At 33.2% G+C, this 22708-nt stretch overlaps 1 protein-coding gene across 1 annotated transcript in view; it reads left to right on the forward strand.

The window, feature by feature from the left end:
- Positions 1-17121: 17121 nt before the first annotated feature.
- LOC128555331 (uncharacterized) overlaps positions 17122-22708 on the forward strand; it is a 32096-nt gene continuing 26509 nt past the window's right edge. Inside the window, exon 1 of the mRNA XM_053537473.1 lies at positions 17122-17304. Within this exon, the coding sequence (XP_053393448.1) occupies positions 17228-17304 (77 nt within the window). The 5' untranslated portion in view covers positions 17122-17227. The remainder of the gene's footprint in view (positions 17305-22708) is intronic.

Genomic DNA, 22708 nt, shown 5'->3' on the forward strand with positions numbered 1-22708 from the left:
AGACTGACAACTTGTTCATTGGAATAAAATAGTTAAAGGCGGCATTGTGTCACATAAAAATATGTCTGCATAGTTGCCTAACATTAAATGTCAAATTGTAAACAAGGAAATTCTACATTTGGAAAATCTTTTGTTGTTTTTCTTCATTTAGCTCAGTTGAAGGAGATGAAGTTTGAAGCAATTTTTACAGTACAACCTCTCCAGAGTAGCTCACTCTGAAGCAAAAAACTCTCTATAACAACATCATGAGAATTTCCCTAAGCTAAAATATAACTATCAAATTTACTTCTCCAGAACAACAACCTCAACATAACTAAAATATCTGTATATCCCACAGGGTGTTGCTCTACAGAGGTTGCAATCTGTTATTTTCAAATTCTTTAAGAAAAACAACACTTTCAACAAGGGGAAAAGTGAACATCTATTACTCATAAGGTGAAGTTTTGGCAGTTCTCAAGTTCATTGCTTTTGCATGCTATATAAAAACACTTTAGGTAGTTTATCATTATTACATCATATACTTATCAGAGGTTGTAGGTTGTTGTTGGAGCTTTTAGGTGAGATCATAGGTGAACATCATCATATTTATCTGTTTATTGTTTTCGCCATTTTACTGAATATGTACATTGAATGTTATGAAATATGCAATCTTTTCAGACAGTCCTATTATATAACTTGTCATTTAGTTAATCTAAGTATATGTAAAATTTAAATAAAGCAGCAAGCCAAGTAGCAACACAATCTTGCTGCTTAAGACAGGTGATTCCTTAGACAAGTTGAAATTAGACAAAATGTCAATTTGTAGAGTTACCTGACTTGCTGCTTGATAATATATTTCCAAGATTAGAATATCTGCAAATGTCAAAAATGATGTTATAATTGTTTTAAAAACTATCATGTTTTATTCTCTTTATGTAATAAAGTTTTACATTTGTATTTCCAGACGTGCTACAAGTGTGTTGTAATGTGAAATGGACTTAACCCCAACTGTGCTGCATGATGTATATTCAAGTGCGAGACAGCCATGCACCAGCTGTATACTGAGATGGACCCATATGATAAATATGTTGACTTTTCTATGTATTATCATCTGTACAGAATGTGTTCATGACAAGACTGTATACATATATTGTTAAATCATTTTTTATTTCCATTATTGCATGCATGTAAGAAGAGAGCATTTAACAATTGCATTCATACAAATGTTAAAATGTGATCAATCTAATTTAAAGAAAAACATTTAATTGGACTTTTTAAGTTTCATAGTATTTGTGGTAGAGAATGCAGTCTGTGTGTCATTTCTATATGTTATAGTTTTCTTAATAATACATTAAATGTCAAAGTTATGGTAAGATGAACTCATTCATCACTTGTAGATTAATGTTAAAGCAGTTCAACATTTTACCATAACTTAATTAATATTCTATTCAACCAGATTTGTCACATATTTTCATATAAACATTTGTATAATACAGTCTAATCTAATCTAGAAATGATGTTCCACAATTTTTCAGTTATATTTTATGTTGTTTTCATGTCTCAACATATAATTACTAACATCAAAGAAACTTAAGTATTTTACAATTTGGTTGGTATAAATGGTTGTTTTGTTTATATGTTTTATTTATTTCCATCCAGGAGAATAAAAAATATACATTAAAAAATATCTCATCATTCCAGATAAGTACACTACATAATCAAGATAAAAGGAATAAGAAAAAATATGTTGGTGGAATTTTATTTTTAAAAATTTGATATACAGTCTTTGTAGTATTTACTTCTTTAGATATGTTGGACTGAAATGGGAATAACAACATACTTTAAATTTTTGTAGTCATAAGTTAATATGGGAATTATTAACTTAACTTAAAGAGTTCTTATATCTCTCTGTTATGCCATCTGAGCTTTAATATTTTTCAACATTGTCATTGGCAACAAGGCTCAAAATTATTTGTTGTGTATACCTTGCATTCATGTGTGATAAATGCTTTTATGGTATTCATTAATATAATTTATGCTTTTCATCTTACCATGGATTAAAAAAATATAAATTTATTTGTCTGAAAATTAAGGTAAAATACTGACTGATTAAATTGCAATATAAGAAAGCTTATTTGAGATAAAGGGAGGTAATTCCATAAAAAATATGTAGAATGTAGATGATAAATATAATGAAGGGAGGTAATAAAATATTGTGATGTTAATAGTCTTTATTTCTTTGATGAGCTAATTAATTGTTTTACATTTTGGTTTATTAACTACAAATATGACCTAACATGTGTACCTGTCCTGAAGGAAAATAAAAAAAGGTTGTTTGATGTCCTTGTACTGTTAAGTTGTTCCTGTATTTGTTTACATTCCATGTCTGAATGAAATGAAGAAACAGACTTTAATGAGGGTATCCTGGAAAAACACCTAAGTTTATTTTTATATCAGTTAATTTGATGAGATAGTCATTCAGGAGTTGTCAATCCTATTTCCAAAAATGTTATGGGGACTAATTTTTTTGGAGTAAATATCTCTTTTAAAAAATAACACACATCATTTTAATATTGTATATATATTATCTGATGCACTTAGCAATATATATTTGGAGTCTAAATGTTAAATATTCCGGTTTTAATTTTTTAGTTACAATGTCTATGCTTTTCTATTATAAACTTGTCAATTTTTCAATTTGGACAGTACCATTAACTGTTAGAATTGGTGCTTACCTAAAAGGTACTGACTGAATGGCGAACATTGCAGACCTTGATCAGAATGGATGTGGAGGCTGATCATAATCTACACTGGTCGCAAAGGCAGAATCAATCGTATCCGACATGATAAGGGTTAAATACAGAGAACAGACATGGATTATTCCCTATCTGAACTAAGACTGTCCCTGGTCTGACATTATTGTTAGAACTTGACATTACAAAAGGTAGTTGAAAGACATTTTTGTAACAATCCTTCAAGGAAGTGAAAAAGATATAAAACAGACATATAATTCGAACTATAATTAATACCTTTGATATCACCTTGTGACTTGACCTCAAGAAGGTTTTTTTAACAATCAATAAAATGGCATTCTGCTAAAAGTCTTGAATTGGTATAATAATATCAAAGTTATTTCATATCAGCAATATATGTTACACGTATTATTGTTGGTTTGCTAAAATAGAATGTTTATAGAACGTTTATTAGATATTGTGTCCAAACTAAATTTTGTCAATAGCTGACAGACATACGAATGTTTCAACAAACTTTAATTTTGTATAATGTTAATAAAGAAATAACGAGCAGGAAGCATAATGTATTGCTTTTTGCATGTGACTGATGCAGACCTGACCCAAGCTAAGTACATAGAGTTGTAAAATGATTATAACATTAAAATATTACGTAGATAGAAATTCTTTTATTGTTGAGGAATATGTTATTAAGTGTTTGTGTTGCCTAAAAATATAATTATTATGTAAGTAAAACCGTGTAGCGTCTTAGCAAGGCAAAACCTTTCACACGAAATAAATTCCTAAGTTGTTTAAATCCAAAATTGGCATACAAATCATATTTGACTGAACAAATAATGCTACAAATATGGGTCAAACTGTGAAAATAAAATCAGTTTGATTAAACATTCCCAAACCTCGAATCCCGTTCTTTTCGCAAAGGATAGCTTGTGCCCTTTAATGTGATCATAGTTAGGGGTTTGACAAATCGCTATATGTAATTAGATTTTGGGACGGACGTGTATATCTTTACTTGTTTACTCAATCCAGATATACCGAATAAATATTTCACTATTCGACGTGAATAGTTCGTATGATATGTCCTGCTTTTTAGTTTCTTTTGGATCTAACCAATATTTCTAGCAAGAATATATGTGATATAGTTGAAAGCAGTTTTCACCTAAGAAACATTTTACATTACTTTATAATTAAGTGCTATTATACGCAATGGGCTCTGCGAAGCTTCGAATTACTTGCTTCGTGGCACGAAACAAAAAGTCGGACAGGCTATGAGTAGAAAATTCAACGTCAAAAGTATTTGATAGTGACATAAACTCTTGGAACACTTTTACATTGATGGCGATAGCGCCTGACTTTCACACATGGTTTTCCAAAAGACAAAAGAATTGTGTCATTAAACGGCAATGGCTGGCCTGAAATGGTTATTAGCACGACTAAACCTATAATTGTCAACGTGCCAATATAAGACTACGAGTGCTATTAACCACGTAAAGAACGTCATTGCCCTTTAATTTGTTATCTATAATATATCTTCACATGACAATAACGGTTACCCGATTGCTTGAATCAGTTTCTCATATAAAATAGGAACGTTCACGATATTTTATCGCGACGACACAGGGTTAAATGACATGTTATTCAGTTAGAGTAAACTCCCCTTTAAGGAGGGTAGGGGAAGTAACTTTTGATTTGAAAAAGTGGTCGGTTAGAGTAACCTCCCTTTATTATGCAAATGGCGTGAAGGGGATAGGGAAGATAACTTAAGATAAAAAAAGAATATGTTTAAAGTTACTTTACCTTTATTTTGCAAATTGCGTCTAGGGGGTAGGGGAGATAATTTAAGATAAAAATAATACGGTTAGAGTTATCTCCCCTTTTGCAAATAACGTCTACTGGGTAGCGGAGACAACTTAAGATGGAAAAAAAGAGTTCAATTAGAGTAACATCCCCTTTATTTTACAAATGATGTGAAGGAGGGAGTGAAGCAACTTTTGGTTGTTAAAAGCAGTCGGTTAAAGTAACGTTCTTTTTTTAATTTGCAAATGGCGTCAAACGGGGTAGGGGAGATAACTTAAGATGGAAACTGAATTCAATTAGAGTAACCTCCCCTTTATTTTGCAAATGGCGTCAAGGGGGTAGGGGAAGTAACGTAAGATTGGAAATAGTGGTCAGTTAGAACAACCTCCTCTTTATTTTGCAAATGGCGTCAAAGGGGGTAGGGGAGATAACTTAAGATGGAGAAAAGAATATGGTAAGATACGTAAACAAGACAAGCATACTGTTTCTTAAGATTTATTTCAAGAGCAATCCTAGTCCATCATATGTCATATCTTAATTTACTAGAAACTAGAAGAATGTCTTATGTTTGATGCCTTACAAATACAATGAATCAACATTTAAATAAGGTTCTCTAAACAAAATACCATTCAAAAAGATATAACAAAATAAATTTTATATGGCACTTGAAGTACACCTTAGATAGAAAACATAACTGAACAAAACAATCTTGCGATATCAATAGTTGTCTGAAAAATCAGGCTAACTTTTGTAGTATTCTCCCTTACAGTATTGTCTCGTTACAACTACAGAACATCATATAGAGAACTGTCAATATTAAATTTCACCTGACTGAAATTGAAAAATCACATGTGAAAGCAGGTTAAAACCATTTACAGTATGAGCCTGCCTTTATGTTAATAATCTATACCGACTCATTACACTGAACCAGAACAGAATCTCTATTGTTCAAGAATCGTAACTTTCAAACTTTTAGCATAGTACTCTTATCATGGCAGGTTACTTTGCATAAATTGTAAGTTCTAAACAGATATTATTGTATGTTCTGAAAATAACCTAAATTTGATTTGCCGAAAACGCTCTTCATCTTTCAAAATATATTTTATGTTTAATAGTAAGTGGATTTCCCCATTAACATAACTTTCTAAAAATAAAAAGGAAGTTTAACAATGTTTTCTGTGAAATTTGGAATATTTTATTTGGTGTTCATATACCTGAATCCATATAATAAAACAGTTATTGACTCTTGAGCCATTGAATACGATGTGATATTCACCAAAAGAGGGCAATATTGATATCGGCTAGCGCCATTAAATTAAAAATTTAAATTATCACCTCAATCTATATGCTGCAAACATTTTAAATCAAATGTTCAAAATACATTGTTTTCATGTCAAACATATATTTGTCATGAATCATTTCAATGTATGGATAGTGATATTGAAACAAGCAATAGCTGTCAGGAGCTCAACTCTTCAAAAGCCTTGTCGTTGCAAAAATTAAAATAATGAAAATAATGACATAAATCAGAGCTATCACTATCTCTAGGCACTTAATACACCCAGAGACTGCTTTAATTATTATACAGGAACAATAGAATGTTGTTATAATGGCCTTGACCTTCAAGTGTGACCTTGCCCTTGGACATAGTAACATTGGTTGTGAACTGCAAGTTGTCTTGATGAGGTTAATTATTGACGCTAATTTAACAAAATCCATTTTAGTGGTTTAAAGTATACATTGAGTGCACAAACATTTAAGCTTTTCAGAGTTCTAATAACTAAGTGTGACCTTGACCTTGGCCTTTTTGACCTGGGTTGTGTGCACACATCGTCTTGTTGAGGTAAACAACTGAAGCCAGTATTTAAGTGGTTTAAAAGATGTGGAGCAGATACAAAGTTAACCTATTTGACCTTGGACCTGGTGACCGGGGTCATGTGCTTTGGATGTATCCTTTACAAAGTGAAAAATTATTGCCAGTTTTATATACAGCTTCCCCAGCGGTTTAGATCATTTGGAGTGGAAATGAATTTATTCAACCTTTGACCTCCAACTGTGACATTGACCTTGAACTAAGTGATCTGGATTGTGCGCGCTACTAGTTACCTTGAGGAGGTAAAAATTGAACCTAGTTTTATGAAAAGCTTCCCAACGATCTAGAAAAGGCATAAAGTGGGCATGAAGTTTACCTATCTGACCGCTGACCTCCAAGATTGGCCTTGACCGTAATAAACAGGGTCATGTGCTGTGCAAATTGAGGTAAACACATGATATTTGTTTGATAAGATATGAAACAGGTACAAAGTTATGCTTTTTGACATCTGATGTCTATGTGTGGTCTTGACCTCGGGCCTAGTGACCTGGATGATGCTCTCTACACATTCTCTTGGTGAGGAAAATCACTGATGATAGATAGAAGTCTTTCTAATGGTTCGGACAAAATGTAGCGCACATGAAGCTAAGCTATTTTACCTTTGACCTCCAAGTTTGACCTTGTACCTACTAACCCAGGTTGTGCGCTCCACATTTTGTCATGATGAGGCCGACAATTCATGCTAGTTTAATAAAAATCTTCATAGCAGTTAAAAAGATATTGAGCAGTCACAATGGACAGACAAACGGACATATGGACAGAATAATAACTCAAATACAGTTCACCTGTAGTTTGCATCTTTGAGTCTAACAAGTTAAATATAGGCATCAATTTTGAGCGTTATGAAAGCTCCGCACTGCATGTCAGATTATTATATCGGACAAGTGTGTAGATATCTGCTAACATACGAAGGACTGGGTGAGTGTAATAGCTCCATCTATTCTATGAACAGTCCAGCTAAAAAGGCACAAGAATATACACATTACAACAATACTAAGATAAGTTAATCATACATGCACTTTTGCTGAAATTAGGCCAGATTTTCTTCATTCGTTCCAACAGAGCTATTGCAACTGAAGTCCAAGGCACAACTGTATTTCCCCAAAGCATCTGACTCCATACCCAAAAACTGGTGGTTAAGATCCTATTGACTGCAGCATTTCACCATGGCACTGGTCATAAATCGAAGGTGCAGTCATCAAGCCTACAAATGATAAATATAAAAGCTTTATAATGACATCAGTGCAATATACAGTAGCTAATTTTTGAAAACTTTCAATGACTCAATAATTAAAATGTTTAAGCCAGTATTAAGAACCAGAGCACTCGAAACTCACAAGTGTTGGACAAATTACCCCTTGTGAAATTTGACAAGAGTAGACAAATCCTCTCTTGTTTTTGTTCACAAATCAACAGAAATTTAAAAGTATCAAGAAAAATTATTAATTAGGAAACAGATAAAGTGAAAATTTGTATATAAATGAAAGAACTTTGTTGACTTAGACTGGTTTGCCAATAAAAAATTATCGGAAAAAGGAGCAGTCATTATTGTTCCTTCTCAAGGGAAGGAACACTTATGGTGAACATGTCACACTTGACTGAGCATGTAATGGATACAAGGGTATCGTCAAAGGAATCCGATTTCCCGTAGGGCGCCGCCATCTTGGACTCATGCATATTCTGTTACAGATAGCCTCTAATCCAGTATGTGTTTACACATATTGATCAATCTTTATTTCAGTCTTTAGTGCAATACAACTACCCAAAATAACAGAACAACAAGACACAATAATAAAGTTTAAATCATGTGTAACTGCTCTATTGAATACATCATAGTAAAGAACAGAGATTAATGAAATGAATATGCATCATCTAAAAATAGACTCCCGCCCCCAAAAAAATTACCTAATGAAATAATCCCTGGTCACGTGATTTTTTTTTAGCTTCTAACGTTTCAGATTTGCAAGTGCTTTCTGTTGCTTACTCTTTTACTCTTCCTGATTTGTTTTTCGACTCGTAAATGTATGTATGAAATTCTTTGTGTTAAGTAAGCGTGCAGGTACTCGCAGGTGTAGTCGCGTGATGAAAACAACCGGAATTGAAATACAGACTGCAAGACAAACGCTTCCAAATCGCATAATATGTACTGTACTTGCTTATATTTTTAAAAAAAAAACAACAAAAAAAAAAACAACTTTGGATTATGATAAAACTGTTAATACTTGGATTAGTTCTTAAGATAGTTAATTTTGCACCAAAAATGACATAACATATTTTTCTCATTACATTATTAGTTTAATTAGTTTAATCATATTTTATTGTAATCATCACACAAGACATTATGTTAATGTACATCAAGACAATTAATATTATACAGATACATATGTAAATATATATACAACAGCAAACTATCATTATACAAGACATATATATTACTGATGTACATTAGGAAGTATTCAGTAACTTTGCGAATGTGCGATAATACAAAAGGGTTGGACCACAAGTTTTGCCAACATTAGAAATCGGTCCGTCCATTATTAAACATTTGTAACATTATGCTAAAACAATATCCCTTATGGTGGAATCGAATATTGTCCTGAAATTTATACTGTACAAAATTCAGGATATATTTGATTGAGTTCCGGTTTTACTTTTTCGCCATATGGTTGTGTTTTTTGCTATTGTGTCACAAATATGGCCCCTGACGTCACTTTTCGTGCAACGCCGAGTTCCGAGTGTTTTCGGCATTCTTCCTTTCCCGTGCTCTGAATGTCGTATAAATGAAAAATACAAAATAATGTTCATTTTGCAAACAGAAAATACTACTCAATGGTATAAAATTCAGTGAAATGAAATTGACGCTTAGGTCGTCAGTGACGATTTTGTGACGTTAGAACGGAAAAAATTACATCAAGTTTTGCTATAAATTTTGCCTTAAAATTCAGTTTATAAAAAATCGGCACGATAAAATAACGTATAATTTTGGTATGTTGTTTCGTAATGTGTGTACGTCTAGTAGACACATAAATTCTTAGGGGTCACCGACTTTAATTTTTTGCAATATAACATAACTTTACCCTCACCCTCACATGGTTTGTTTGTGGCTATATGACGTTAGAGTAAAAAAAAGAATGTGTTTCAACTTACACAACTCACGTTCGCGTTAGAAACGAGATATATTTATTATACGAAATTTTCACGATATATTCGATCTCGACTTCAGATGCCATGTACTAGTGAAAGAAAACACCTTTGACAAAATGTATATCTTGTACAATTGTCTTTGACGTGACACTCATCAATCTTCGCTAATATTTTCGGACGTTTTCGTTCCTTTACGCAATATTGTATCCTGAAAAGATCTAAATTGACAAATAACCTTTATAGTTAACCGTCTGACTTCCACGCAGGTTACCACGGGTACGAAATTACCGCAGACCATTTTTTAAATTTAATATAATGTAGTGTCACCGTATTTGCTTTAATTCTTACAATATTTTTGCGACGATTTTCACGAATTTTAATTGATTTCTCTTGTAGTTTCTATTTTCGGGAGTAATTTGTCTTTTTATCTTAGATACCTTTAAAGATTTATTTGACACTTACTACAAAAAGTCTTGAATACAAGTATATTTCTTTCAATAAATGAACCATAAAAAAGAAATAGATAAGTGTATTAATTTTCCGTCCTGTAAAATTTGGAGATGAAATTTGAAAAAAAGATGTTAGACTGAGGACTACAACCCACAACTCCGAGATTGATGGCTAATCGTTTTGTCCCCGCAGCTACTTGCACATGCGATATTTTTTAAATCCTATAAAGAATACTTACGCAGTAGTTATTTCTGTATTGAGGGCCAGGTCACTAATGGACAATATATCCACTTTTATCATCCATTTGTTATTCCTATTGATAGTTTCAAAATGCAGATTCAAAGCTTGAAGAATAGATGTTAATTATCTTCTCAGTCTAAGGCAAAATGCTAACTTTGCTTTGAAAAAAAGCTAGTAAGCGGTCAGTTGATGATTTAATTTCGTGAAAATAGGTACTTAAACATGTTTTAAACATTTAGAATTTTCGTTCTGATGTAATTTTATGATATGAGGGTTTGCCTGATTTTACCAGAAATATTCATCGACGCATGTCGGACTGTTGCTCCATTTCACATGTACTAGTATTATCAGCACGAAAACGGTATATCAGATCCTATATCTGATATGAAATTACTATTTTTTTTACACGGATTAGTTTATTGTAAATCATGAAACAAATTCTACCAATTTAGACACCAATCTCCACGAGATTACGAGTTGAGAGAAGAGTTATTTCTATATGCATAATGCTGAGCAACTGGTATCATTTTTATATCCTTGGTAAACGACTAGCGATCAAAGCCCCGATTTTCCGCACGAGAGAGACAAAGAGACAAAGACAGTGGGGTCATAGTAAGGCAGAGTAGCTTCTCCAGCAAACAAACTTTATTCTTAAAAAAGATCTTCAAATGTCTATAAAGTATTGCAGCTGGTCAGACGCAGAGAATTTATTCTTGAGACGGTGTCTTTTTATTACAATCAAGCACAAATGCTGGTCCGATGCAAATAATTCATTTCTTGGCAGGAACCTTCTGATCAAGTGCAGTTACAAGCTCTTAATAATGAATGCTAGAAAGTATTTCATAAAACCCTCACCAGTTGCAGCTTTCAGATTTAAGAAGTACGGAAAAAGTAAAACCGTTTCTGTTTCTCCGGATGCCTGGGATATAGATGTAGAAACTGTAGTTTCGTGTTCACAATCTGAACACTTAAATCTAAATAATTATAAGTCATTTCAATTAATCAACACACATAATGCATTTTGATTAACCAATGATCAAAAGTCTTTTTCGATAATATCCTTAGATGCGAAATGTCATTTACACAATTTACACCCTTTATCAATTATCTCGTTAAGATATTTCAGGTCCGTAATCACTTGAATGTTATTACATGTTAAAAAAATCAACTTTTTTCTTTAACACTTTCTTAGCAAATCTCACCATATGCCTCTCAATACTTTCATGTCAATTCATTTCATCAATTCATTCCGAATTTACCGTTAATACATGCAGCTTCGCATATTCTTTAGATTATTTTGTTAAAAAAATGACGATTAAACGTATCATGTCTTAATGGGGTAGGGGTAAAATATATTCAAATATTGAAAAATTAAAGTCGGTGACCCCTAAGTATTTATGTGTCTGCTAGACTTACATACACTGCGAAATAAAATACCAAAATTTTACGTTTTTTTATCGAGTCGAGTTTTTATAAACTGGTTTTTAAGGAAAAATTTGTAACAAAACTTGATGTGAGTTTTTCCGTTCTGACGTCACAATATCGTCTCTGACATCCTATGCGTAAATCTTAATTCGCTGAATTTTATACCATTAAGTAGGATTTTCTGAATGCAAAATGACAAATATTTTGTATTTTTCATTGATATGATATTCAGAGCGCAGGAAGGGAAAAATACCGAAAGCACCCGGAACTGGGCGTTGCACGAAAAGTGACGTCAGGGGCCATGTTTGTGACACAATAGCAAAAAGCACGAACAATATAGCGACAAAGTAAAACCGGAGCTCAATCGCATATATCTTGAACTTTATACAGTATAAATTTCAGGACGAAATTCGGCAAAAAAATTTGGGACACATTCCACCTTAAAAAGACTATTTTATATGCGCTAGAAGGAACCTTTTGGTAAGCTAAATCTTGTTGTTTAAGAGTAATACACAGAACACAGCGATGAAGAAGAATATGCTTGTGACTATTCGATTGGTATAAATTCACTAGTTAGTTTGAAACTACACCATAAAACTCATAAAATACTCACGTGCACTTAGAGTAGTGCTCAAGTGATACTCGAATATTGTAGCAAAATTAGAACAGTAAGTACAAAGTTGTCCAATACTCGATAACACTTGGGTACTGACACACAGTTCTTGTAAATGTCTTTTACGGTCAAAACCGCCAAAAGCGGACCAATATTTTAACATGGTTGCTTTGAACAGTGTAAGATGTAGACATGGATGCACATAATGTCAATATACGCACTCTTGCTTGTACGCGCGCACACACGCAGACACACATAGACACACAAAACAACCGGGCCAGTAGGGCAAACAAACAGAAAAGGGGGATAATTATTTATTTAACAGCTCAGACGATCTGTGTTAAAAAATAGTGAAAACCTTCCGTAGTGTATTATATTGGTAACGCTTTTGTAATAACGTTTTGGTAATATGAAGATATCTATGAATAAAATCATCTAACTTACCAAAGTAAGTATTATATTTAGACCCAGTAATTTTAAGAATGAAAACAATATAAAAATTAGTTTATAGACCTACTAATTTGTTTAAGCTCGATTGTGATGAAAGCTTCACCCCTTGATTTAGCGGCCGACACCTTATCCAATAGACCAACGCTCCCCTTAAAGTAATGGTCACATTTACGTTCACGCAAGTAGTGGGTCGTAGTTCATTTTAAACGTAGTTTGTCGTACGTTGAAGTACGTGTAAGTACGAACAACTACGTTCAACTACGAGTAAATCGGGTAGGGTTAACTAGGGTATCACTACGTCTTACCACGAGTTACTACGTTACACTACGTTTATACTACGATCGAAGTACGAACAACTACGACAAATTACAATCAACTACGTTGAGCTACGGAAAAGCGTTTAGCCGTAGTGGAGCCCTAGTTTAGTTTAGCCTTAGTGGAGCCCTAGTTGATCGTAGTTGAACCGTACTGTCGATGTGTTTTTCTTGTACTACGATCAAAAATGATACACACTACTGTTAAGTACGACCAAGTACGTTTAACTAAGACCAACTACGTTCAAACTACGGTCACAGTAGGGTCAAAACATCGTAGTTAATCGTAGTCAGATTTTGAACATGTCGAAAAATTATTTGCTTACTACGGACAAATCATAAGTTCGAACTACGATCATTACTAAGTTTGACTACGATTATCTACGTGTAACTACGCTTAGTACGATCAACTACGATCAACTACGATCATTCCTTACTACGATTAACTACGTGTAGTGTGACCACGCCATTAAGGTCCAATACTAAGGAAAGTGAACATTTTAATTTCTTTTAAAAAGCACAGAAACTATTTCATTTTATTGGAAAATGAAAGTTAGTATGTAGAAATTCGAAATAAATCGCAGTATATGTACAATTATTTTTCTATGAAGTATGAAGAAAGTTAAAAAGACCTGGGGGTCATGCTGTCGATTCATTGAAATTTCAACATAATACACATACATTTCTTTGCGTTCCAAAGACCTTCTGTAAATTTTGACCTGCCAATCTTCATTATTTAGTGTCTTGCAGAAGTCTATGCACTGGCTATGTAAAAAATTGCCAACTCACTTTCCCTTAGTAATGGACCTTTAATTAATAAGATTATTGAATAATTATGTCATTGTCTGTATTTAGAAGGAATGAAATAACTAAATGGATGTTGTCCGAAACTCAGAGAAACTAGATGATACATAGAAAATATAGAAAAAAAAATCACAGGGAAACTGAAACTAAGGAAGGTACTCGACATTTGTCCCTACTTGAACAGTTATGTAATCAATATTAAAAAAAAAACATTTCCAAAATGATGCTTTTTCTGACTGGCTTAACGATAATAAAATGTTTAAACTTAAATTGATTCAATCTATTGCACTTTGTAAAGGCAGTGATTAAATAATGCACGGAGGGGCATCTGGGGTCTTCCTTCACCATTAAAGCCGGAAAGTCGCTATATTACACGTAATTGTGTCGGTACGACGTTAAACCCAACAAATAGATAAAAAAAGAAAGAATACTTTTCTTGAATGTTTTACTTTGAATGCGTTGTCCTAAAAGTGCAAGGCTGTCTGCGATATAAAAAAGCTTTTCCTAAAACAAAAACGAACAATGTTTCGGGATGTTTCGCTACATTGCTATCAGTTAGATACAAAGTAGGGTCTAGATAAGTCAGAGCTAAAATAACTATGACTTGTCCTTCTTCAGTTCTTCTCTCTTTCTTTTAGTGCCGAGCGTTTTCGTTGAACCAAAACATGTTTAAGGCACATATACATTTTCGCAAGGAATGTATATTGTTACATCTGATGAAATTGTTCCGACCCATGCTATACCATAACTTTTGGTTTGAGATAGTGATTGAGGATGTATGTCACCTTTTTGTACATTCATCCTTCGTTATAATTTGATGCGGTTTATGAATTCGCGAGGCGCTCAGCATTACAAGGAAAATTGAGGTCTATTCCCTAATGCCCTCGTGGCAATTACTTCTATCTGGTGTGAGGTGTCAGAAGTTGTAGAAGTTGCTTCACATTTCACGGCACTAAACAAACAGAAGATATAGCAAGTTCAAGGAAATCCCTTGTTGTGTAAAAGGTCGATTAAATAATAGTCAACAGAAATAAAACGCAGGAAAACCGTTGTATTATCGTTGAATGACACTTGAATGTTTCATTCATTAGATTAAGCTGTTCGTATTGTCGCTTGTCGTTTAGTGTAAATGTTATTTGTAAATCAATGTACTTAGATATGTGTCTATTTCTAAACTCATTTCATAAATTATTATTACTTTTTTAGCAGGTTGAATTTATTAGAACAACAATGCAATTAAACGTGTCATAAGGAATAAAACTGTATCATTTTGTCACCGCTATAACTCAAATCTTCTGTAATCTATTAACATAAAATAAAAAAGAAGGAATCAAAGTCAAAATTTCAAATTAAGATATAAGACAAAAATGTTTTTGTCATTCTTGTCGTTAGAAAGAATTTAAGGAAGTTAAATTTTATACAATTATATATATTATATACATGTATGCAGACCAAGTGTTTTGTAAGCATGTTATTATGGCCGTCTATTGCATTGGAACAATTTTCCTTGTTCCTTAATGACTTTAGTACAGTTTGATTGTAATGTATTTTATAATATCTCAATGACATGTAGCTAAACCTGATGCTCGGCATGCAGGGGCCTTTTCACTTGTGGCAACTCTGTTGGCTTAGTTTCACATTCCTATCACTTCGAGCCTTTTCTTAATGAGAAAGTTATTAAGGTGTATACAGTATTTTGTTCAATTTCACAGGGCTATAACTCCTAAGCAGAAAAAACACATAAACTTTAAAAGGAAAAGCGAAGTAACTGTTTGGTTAAAAACTTACTGATAAGTCATTTCGTTGTAATTTCAATTTTTGTGGTAAATACTGAAGAGCTATATATGATGTGTTATAATGTACAAATAACATTTCATCTAGATTTAAGTTTATATAGTGGATAAGAATTATTTTTATTAGATTTAAAACATTTTCTGTTGTCTTATAATATGCATATATCTGACAACATTTTTGCATTGAGACAAGTTCTTCACGCAATAATCCAGTTACAATTGAGGATAAAATATCTATTAATGGCTTGAAAGGTAGGGCTATCTGCTTGACCGGTTATATGGAAATTAAATAGGAGATTTCTGAAAATCTTATATAACATGCCTCAAAATGATCAAATTAAGATTTAAGTATTATACTCGGTCCACTACTGTCCATTAACAGGCTCAATGAAACCGGGCCTGCAACATTTTCGTTTTTGTTGTGTAGAGCGACCTGTGGAGTTTCCACTTTTTCTATTTAAATGATATATATAAGCAAACTGCGTTAATCAATTTTGAATTGTTTTTCTTGATTTACCAGAGGGGACTAAATGTCTGCCTCCTGTCCGACTGCCACACCGTGAGTGACTCGAAGTGTGTCACAGTGATCCTGCGATAATTCTGAAAGTTCTTCATGAAACATTGTACATGAATAAATGACAATATTGAGCACATCTTTTTATTTTGTTGCAATGATAACAAATGCGCCGCACCATGTGAAAATCAACATAGTGTGTTTGCGACCAGCGTGAATGGCGCAGTCTGGTCAAGATGCATGCTGTTCGCTAACGGTTTCTCTGCGGATGCGCAGGCTGGTCTGGATCCATGCTGGTCGCAAATGCACTATGTTGGTTTTCTCATGGTGCGGCTCAAAATATGGATCATATGGCAACAAAAAATCTAAAAATATGATAGAAAAATCCATTTATAATAAATTTCATCCCTGAACGTGGTTATTAGGTAAGAGAAACTATGGAAAAGATGTTAATGATTACATTTACTCTGCCTGTCGTTCTTACATCTTCTCTCTGTCAAAAAGGTGTATTCTATCAAAACTTTAAAAGTGTTAGACCTTTTTATGAAACCTCGGACAAATTCTGGAAGTTTAGCTGTTTTTTCTTCAGTAAAGATATGCAATTTGCATATCTTATTTGGGTCTCATGTCTATCCGTTCGTTCCTCAGTGTGACTGTCTATCCATCAGTGTAAAGACAAAGATAAACCCTGAGTAACAAGGTTATGCCATTCAACCTGGTTTATAGATTGTGTGTCATTTAAGGAAGATACTGATGTTTCAAGCTAGTTTAAATACATAAAGACAAACATCCCTTGCGGTAAGAGGCTTTCTTTAAGATTATTGGATTGTGCTACATGTAGTTTAAACTTCAGCGTGAAATACCCTAGCGAAGATGCAGGTCATTTATAAGGAAAAATGTTTGTCATTGTGCAAAAATATCCTAACAACTGCTTCTTTTTTCCTTGTCTCGGTATATATATAGCAGAGCAAATCTTCCGCCCTAAGCCATTTTATTTCTGTGAGCTGTGATTTTCTGTGAGCTGTGATTAGTGAAAAATTGGAGAAAAGTAAAATAAAAAAAAAAGAAAAGAAAAAAGAAAATGAAACAAATTGCAGTTTTGACAACTGCGCTTGTGTTGTTTCTTCTTATGCTGGACTTTTCGGATGCTTGGAGGGGGTTCGTATGAAAATAATTTTAGATGTATTTGTTTCATCATATCGCTTTGTAATTTTACTTGAGAAATATATTTTATAAAACAATCACATTTTAGACAGCAATTATATTATACAAAATTTATGGTAAATAAGTATGCTATAAAAACTTTCCCTTGATCCAATACAGGTTAAGGAGTACTACTTACCACGTAAGGAACCACCGTTAAAGCAATTGTTTTATCTATACCTTAAAGATATCTACTTGTGTGTGTGTGTGTGTGTGTGTGTGTGTGTGTGTGTGTTCGGGTTTAACGTCTTTTTCAACATTTTTTCAGTCATATAAACGACGGTGTCTACTTGTAGCAATGAGCACAATGCCCAACTTTATAGTGCTGCTTCACTGGAATATCACGCCGTAGACACGTGACATGATACCCCACCCAGTCACATTATACTGACACAGGGCTGACCAGTCCTAGCACTATCCTCTTAATGCTGAGCGCCAAGCGAGGAAGCTACTAGTACCATTTTTTACGTCTTTGGTATGACGCGGCCATGGATCGAACCCACGACCTCCCGCTCTCGAAGCGGACGCTCTACCACTAGGCTATCTACTTGTATTTACTAAACAGTTGTTCTTTATTCGTAATACGACAGTTATGTGTGCTTCAAAATGATTTATTGATGAGTATTAATTTAGAAATTGGTAGCCATACACATTTTAACCTAGACACCCAGACTTAACAATAAAAAATCGACATATTAAACATGCAACGCACTCATTCGTGAACTTAAATAGATTATTTTTTACTTTGTTGTGTAAATACTTTATTAGTGCAAAACCCTTCAACGGAAAGTGTCTGTCATCCAATCTACTTATTGAGAAATGGACTTAAAGATACTTACTGTCGATCTGTTGCAGTATAATAGCTAATTTTAAGCCCTTTATTTTAACTGGTAAAAAGCCTTTTTGATCTTAATTCAAATCATACTATGACTTGAATATTTTTTGTTTTATTTCTTTTGTCGAACAAGTACTTTCAATACTGTTTATTACATATTTCTAACATTTACAGAAGTTCAAGTATTATGTTAAAGCCCTAAAAAAGATTTTCCAAAATGAGCCGCACCATGAGAAAACCAACATAGTGCGTTTGCGACCAGCATGGATCCAGACCAACCTGCTCATCCACGCAGTCTGGTCAGGATCCATGCTGTTCGCTTATGGTTTCTCTAATTGAAATAGGCTTTAAAAGCGAACAACATGGATCCTGGCCAGACTGCGCAGAACCATAAAATCGATGATCAAAGTATTCATTATATAGTATTAAATGCTAATTTGACTTACTGAAGGAATTGTTCTTTGATTCCACAATACCATAGTGACGTCTTGATGTTTTTCAAGCGTTTTAAATATAATATTAATGAATCCTCTGATCATCCCAGCTGAAAATTATCACCTAAGCTGAGGGGCTCTATTGGAGATCAGTGCATAGCTTTTATATGTTGCTTTAATACTAGTATTGTGTTATTGTTGTTTAATTGAATTTAATTACATGTAAGTGTAAATAGAAAAACAATAGAATGATCAACGGTATTCGTTTTCGCTGTCGATTTGTATTTGGATGGAAGTAAATATTGGTTATTGGTGTGCCACTGATTCACATTAGAAGCAGAAACTGAAATAATTGTGGCTACTACAGAAACATCATTTATTTAAAATTATTTTAAGCTTTTAATTCTTTCACATGCCGTAACCTTTTTAATTGTTATTAATCATGTTTTGCTTCACATAATATATTATACTAGTATACTAAGCAAATAAAATATTACATGTGTAATCACTAGATGTTTGTTTATGTACATTAAACATCGAGCCGTGCCATGGGAAAACCAACATAGTGGGTATGCGACCAGCATGGATCCAGACCAGCCTGCGCATCCGCGCAGTCTGGTCAGGATCCATGCTGTTCGCTAACAGACTGCGCGGATGCGCAGGCTGGTCTGGATCCATGCTGGTCGCATACCCACTATGTTGGTTTTCTCATGGTACGGCTCATATGCCTTCCCTCAAAACTTTGTATTGTAGCCTCTATACAAGACACAAGTGACAGTCTGCACGACCATTTATATAAAGTTTGTTTAATCTTTGACCTCTGGATAGCTCATTTGACTTGACCTTATGTAACTGAAAGTTTCAACTTTAAAAAGTCTTACTAAATATTTATATTTATGGTAAATATTTATATCATGTAATATAATAATCATTAAGAGGTATTGTCCGACAGGCTGTATTTAACCCTTATCATGCTGGACACGATTGATTCTGCCTTTGCGACTAGTGTAGATCATGATCAGCCTGCATATCCGTGAAGTCTGATCATGATCTGCACTGTTCTCTTTTCAGTCAGTATCTTTTTGGTAATCACCCCTTTTAACAGTTAATGGTACTGTCCATATTGAAAGATTGACAAGTCTATTATAGAAAGTTAGCAGGGTAAGGGTTTAATCACATGGTTACATTTGCAAGTTAGCATCCAAGTGATCAATCCAATCGTAATGTTTTCGTGAAAAAGTACTTGATAGACTAGTAACAAGTCAGTACAAAAAACAACAAATTTATTTGCGTTCTACAAGAACGGGTGAAATATCCATTTAATAACTTTTTCAATAACAACTACAATAGGGTAAATCATACGTCCATAGTTAAACAAAATAAACAACATAATAAAGTATTGAAAGCATGAATTTCAAAAATATTGTTTCATACAGCTTGTTTACAGGACATGGACTAAATAGTTTTTACACTTTTACAAACATAAAAAAGTCAATGAAATAAAAATACATTTAAAACGCATCTATTCCTTTTATTCAGAAAATGCAACAGGGCTACAATACAAAACTGCCCATTACCTCCACAATACGGAACTATCCATTGCGACGTTTTCTTTGGGATCATTTATTCTATATTTTAAACGAAAATCAGCCGGTGATCAATCGTTTTTCATTGAAATATCGTCTATAAAGTTTTATTTTTCTACATCTGGTTTTATATCAATTCCGCCCATTAATTGCGATTAGCCCATTACTTCCTGTCAGAAAAGAGTCCATTACAGCCTACAACCTCAGGGGTGGCGCCAGTAATTTTTACCCAAAATGTGATTGTTAATGCTAATAAACATTTTGAAAAATATAAAATAATTGCATAATATTATAAATGTTTTGGGTCAGATTTACTAAAATGAGTAAACTAAACCATTATGGCGTTTTCTGACTATGTTCAAAAGTTTGGTGTTTAAATATGAGATATTCGTCGTGGAAAAACTGAATACATGATAAAACATCCTCCGAAAAGTACCGACCAGAAAGGTATTTTACGAAGAAAAAAGAAACGAGTTAAAATCTATAATCGGATTGCTTTAGTCAGAAATCAAACAATAGGTGATCCTGTAGTCCACAGCCAAAAAGCTATAATATGTGTTGGAAAGTGTAAATATGACTAAAATGTTTAGTAAAATTAAAAATTCTGGAAGGGTTGCGGATTTTGTTACTGACAGAAAATGCAAACAACAATGTTTATAGACTTGCATCACCTTATTGCGGTATTACTGTACCTCTGTATATTTTAAGAAAATACCATGAATTTTCCGACCATCATTTTTAAAGATAATACTTTAAAAAGTAATCTTTAATTAAAACCTTGAATTGTTGCAGCCATTATAGGAGTCCCGTACTTGCACTCGGTTTGGATCATGGACTTAATCAGTATAATAGTATTTAAGAGTACCGCTTACTAATAAGCTATTGCTAGGTGCAGGAGTTTGTTGTACTCGAACTTACCTCTCGTGAGCGAAACCAATTTTGCTTGATTGTGTGTTTTTTTTTCGTTAAAAGAATCCTTTTTTTAGACTGTTTACGTCAAAAGGATCTTTTAATAGAATGGATTGTGCTCTACAAGTCCAAAGGATCATTTTATAGATTTGATTGTTTGGATCGTAACAAAATAACATTTTCTGAAGTATAAAGTTGTGGTTAATACAAAACATTTTGACAAAATGTAAAAAATGATTATTTTGTCAAAATGATTTGCAAATAGGCACTGATCTTTTGGCCATTCCCAACATTAAAACTGCTAAAGATAAGAAAAAAAATCACTGATTCTTGTTTAACGTTATCTGAAGTAAGTCTTTTTAGAATCGAAATATAAAGTATCTAAATAAGGTTTCATAATTATCGTAAAAAAAACTCTCGTTTGTCATTTTTATGCGTAGAAATATTATCATTCAGGACTTCGGTCTCTGTGATATATTCATACGCATAAGAACTCCAAACTCGGGTTATTCTACGATAAACATGATTTTGATACTTATTATTTCTTAAATAACTGAACTTACATTGCGTTTTTCTTTCATTATCTATTACCCATGCAGAATCTATTACCCATTTGATGGTTATCAGTTTAGCTATTGGAAAAGCATCGGGAGCTTCCTATCAAATGTCTGTTTTTGTTGTTATATCTTATGGCCCTCTCGGATCACGGAGTCCATCCATATTTTTTTTCATGTAACAGAATTCCGCTTGGTGCAAGGGGGCGTGAAGTGTGCTGAATATTACATTCCCGTTCATTATCATTGTATTAGGAAAAAATATGTCAAAATGTTAAGTCGGCTGATCGTTTTCTTTCAATCGGGCTACAGTTTGAAGCACATCATAACCGTTTCCTTATCTTTATGGACTGAATTCTTAGATCCGAACTTATCTGTTCCATTATATAAGCGAAAAGCATAGAGCACAAAGCATAAAGCACAAAGGCACGAGTACGATGGCGAAGCGTGAAGTTTCGAAACATTCGTGCCTCTCGTTTATGGAATATAGGGATCACACGCTGGCACTTACGGTACAGAGTATTCATCTGATCCATAACATTACTTTTGAATATTTTTTCTTTTTTTCTTCTAATAAAAGTGTAAACTTTTATCTTCGGGAAAGTACGATGGCTCTTAAATTGTTAAATTATATTTCCAATTTTCCCACAGACTGTTGTACATTACTGATATATCAGTTTAAGTTATGACTTTTTCGTAGTTTTAAATGTTTGAAGTTTCAGTTTTAATTGCACGATTGTTTGCATAATTGTTAAATGCATAGTTCTTGAATTTTTTTTACAGTTTAATTTTTTGATTTTGAAGAGTTTCAAGATAGTTTCATTATAGTTTCAGGTTTTAGTATATAGTGCTCCGATGTAATCGCAAATACGTACGAGTGGTAATTAAGTGAAGATTTATACATATATGTGACAAGGAGTCCATCATTTCTTGTCGCCCTTGCGAATTAGATTTTTTGTGACATATACATGTATTTTTACAATTTTCATAATTCGAAAATATGAAAAGTATCTTAACATAAAACACATGGTTTTAAGAAGT

This window comes from Mercenaria mercenaria, chromosome 2 (genome assembly GCF_021730395.1).
Source record: "Mercenaria mercenaria strain notata chromosome 2, MADL_Memer_1, whole genome shotgun sequence".
NCBI lineage: Eukaryota > Metazoa > Mollusca > Bivalvia > Venerida > Veneridae > Mercenaria > Mercenaria mercenaria.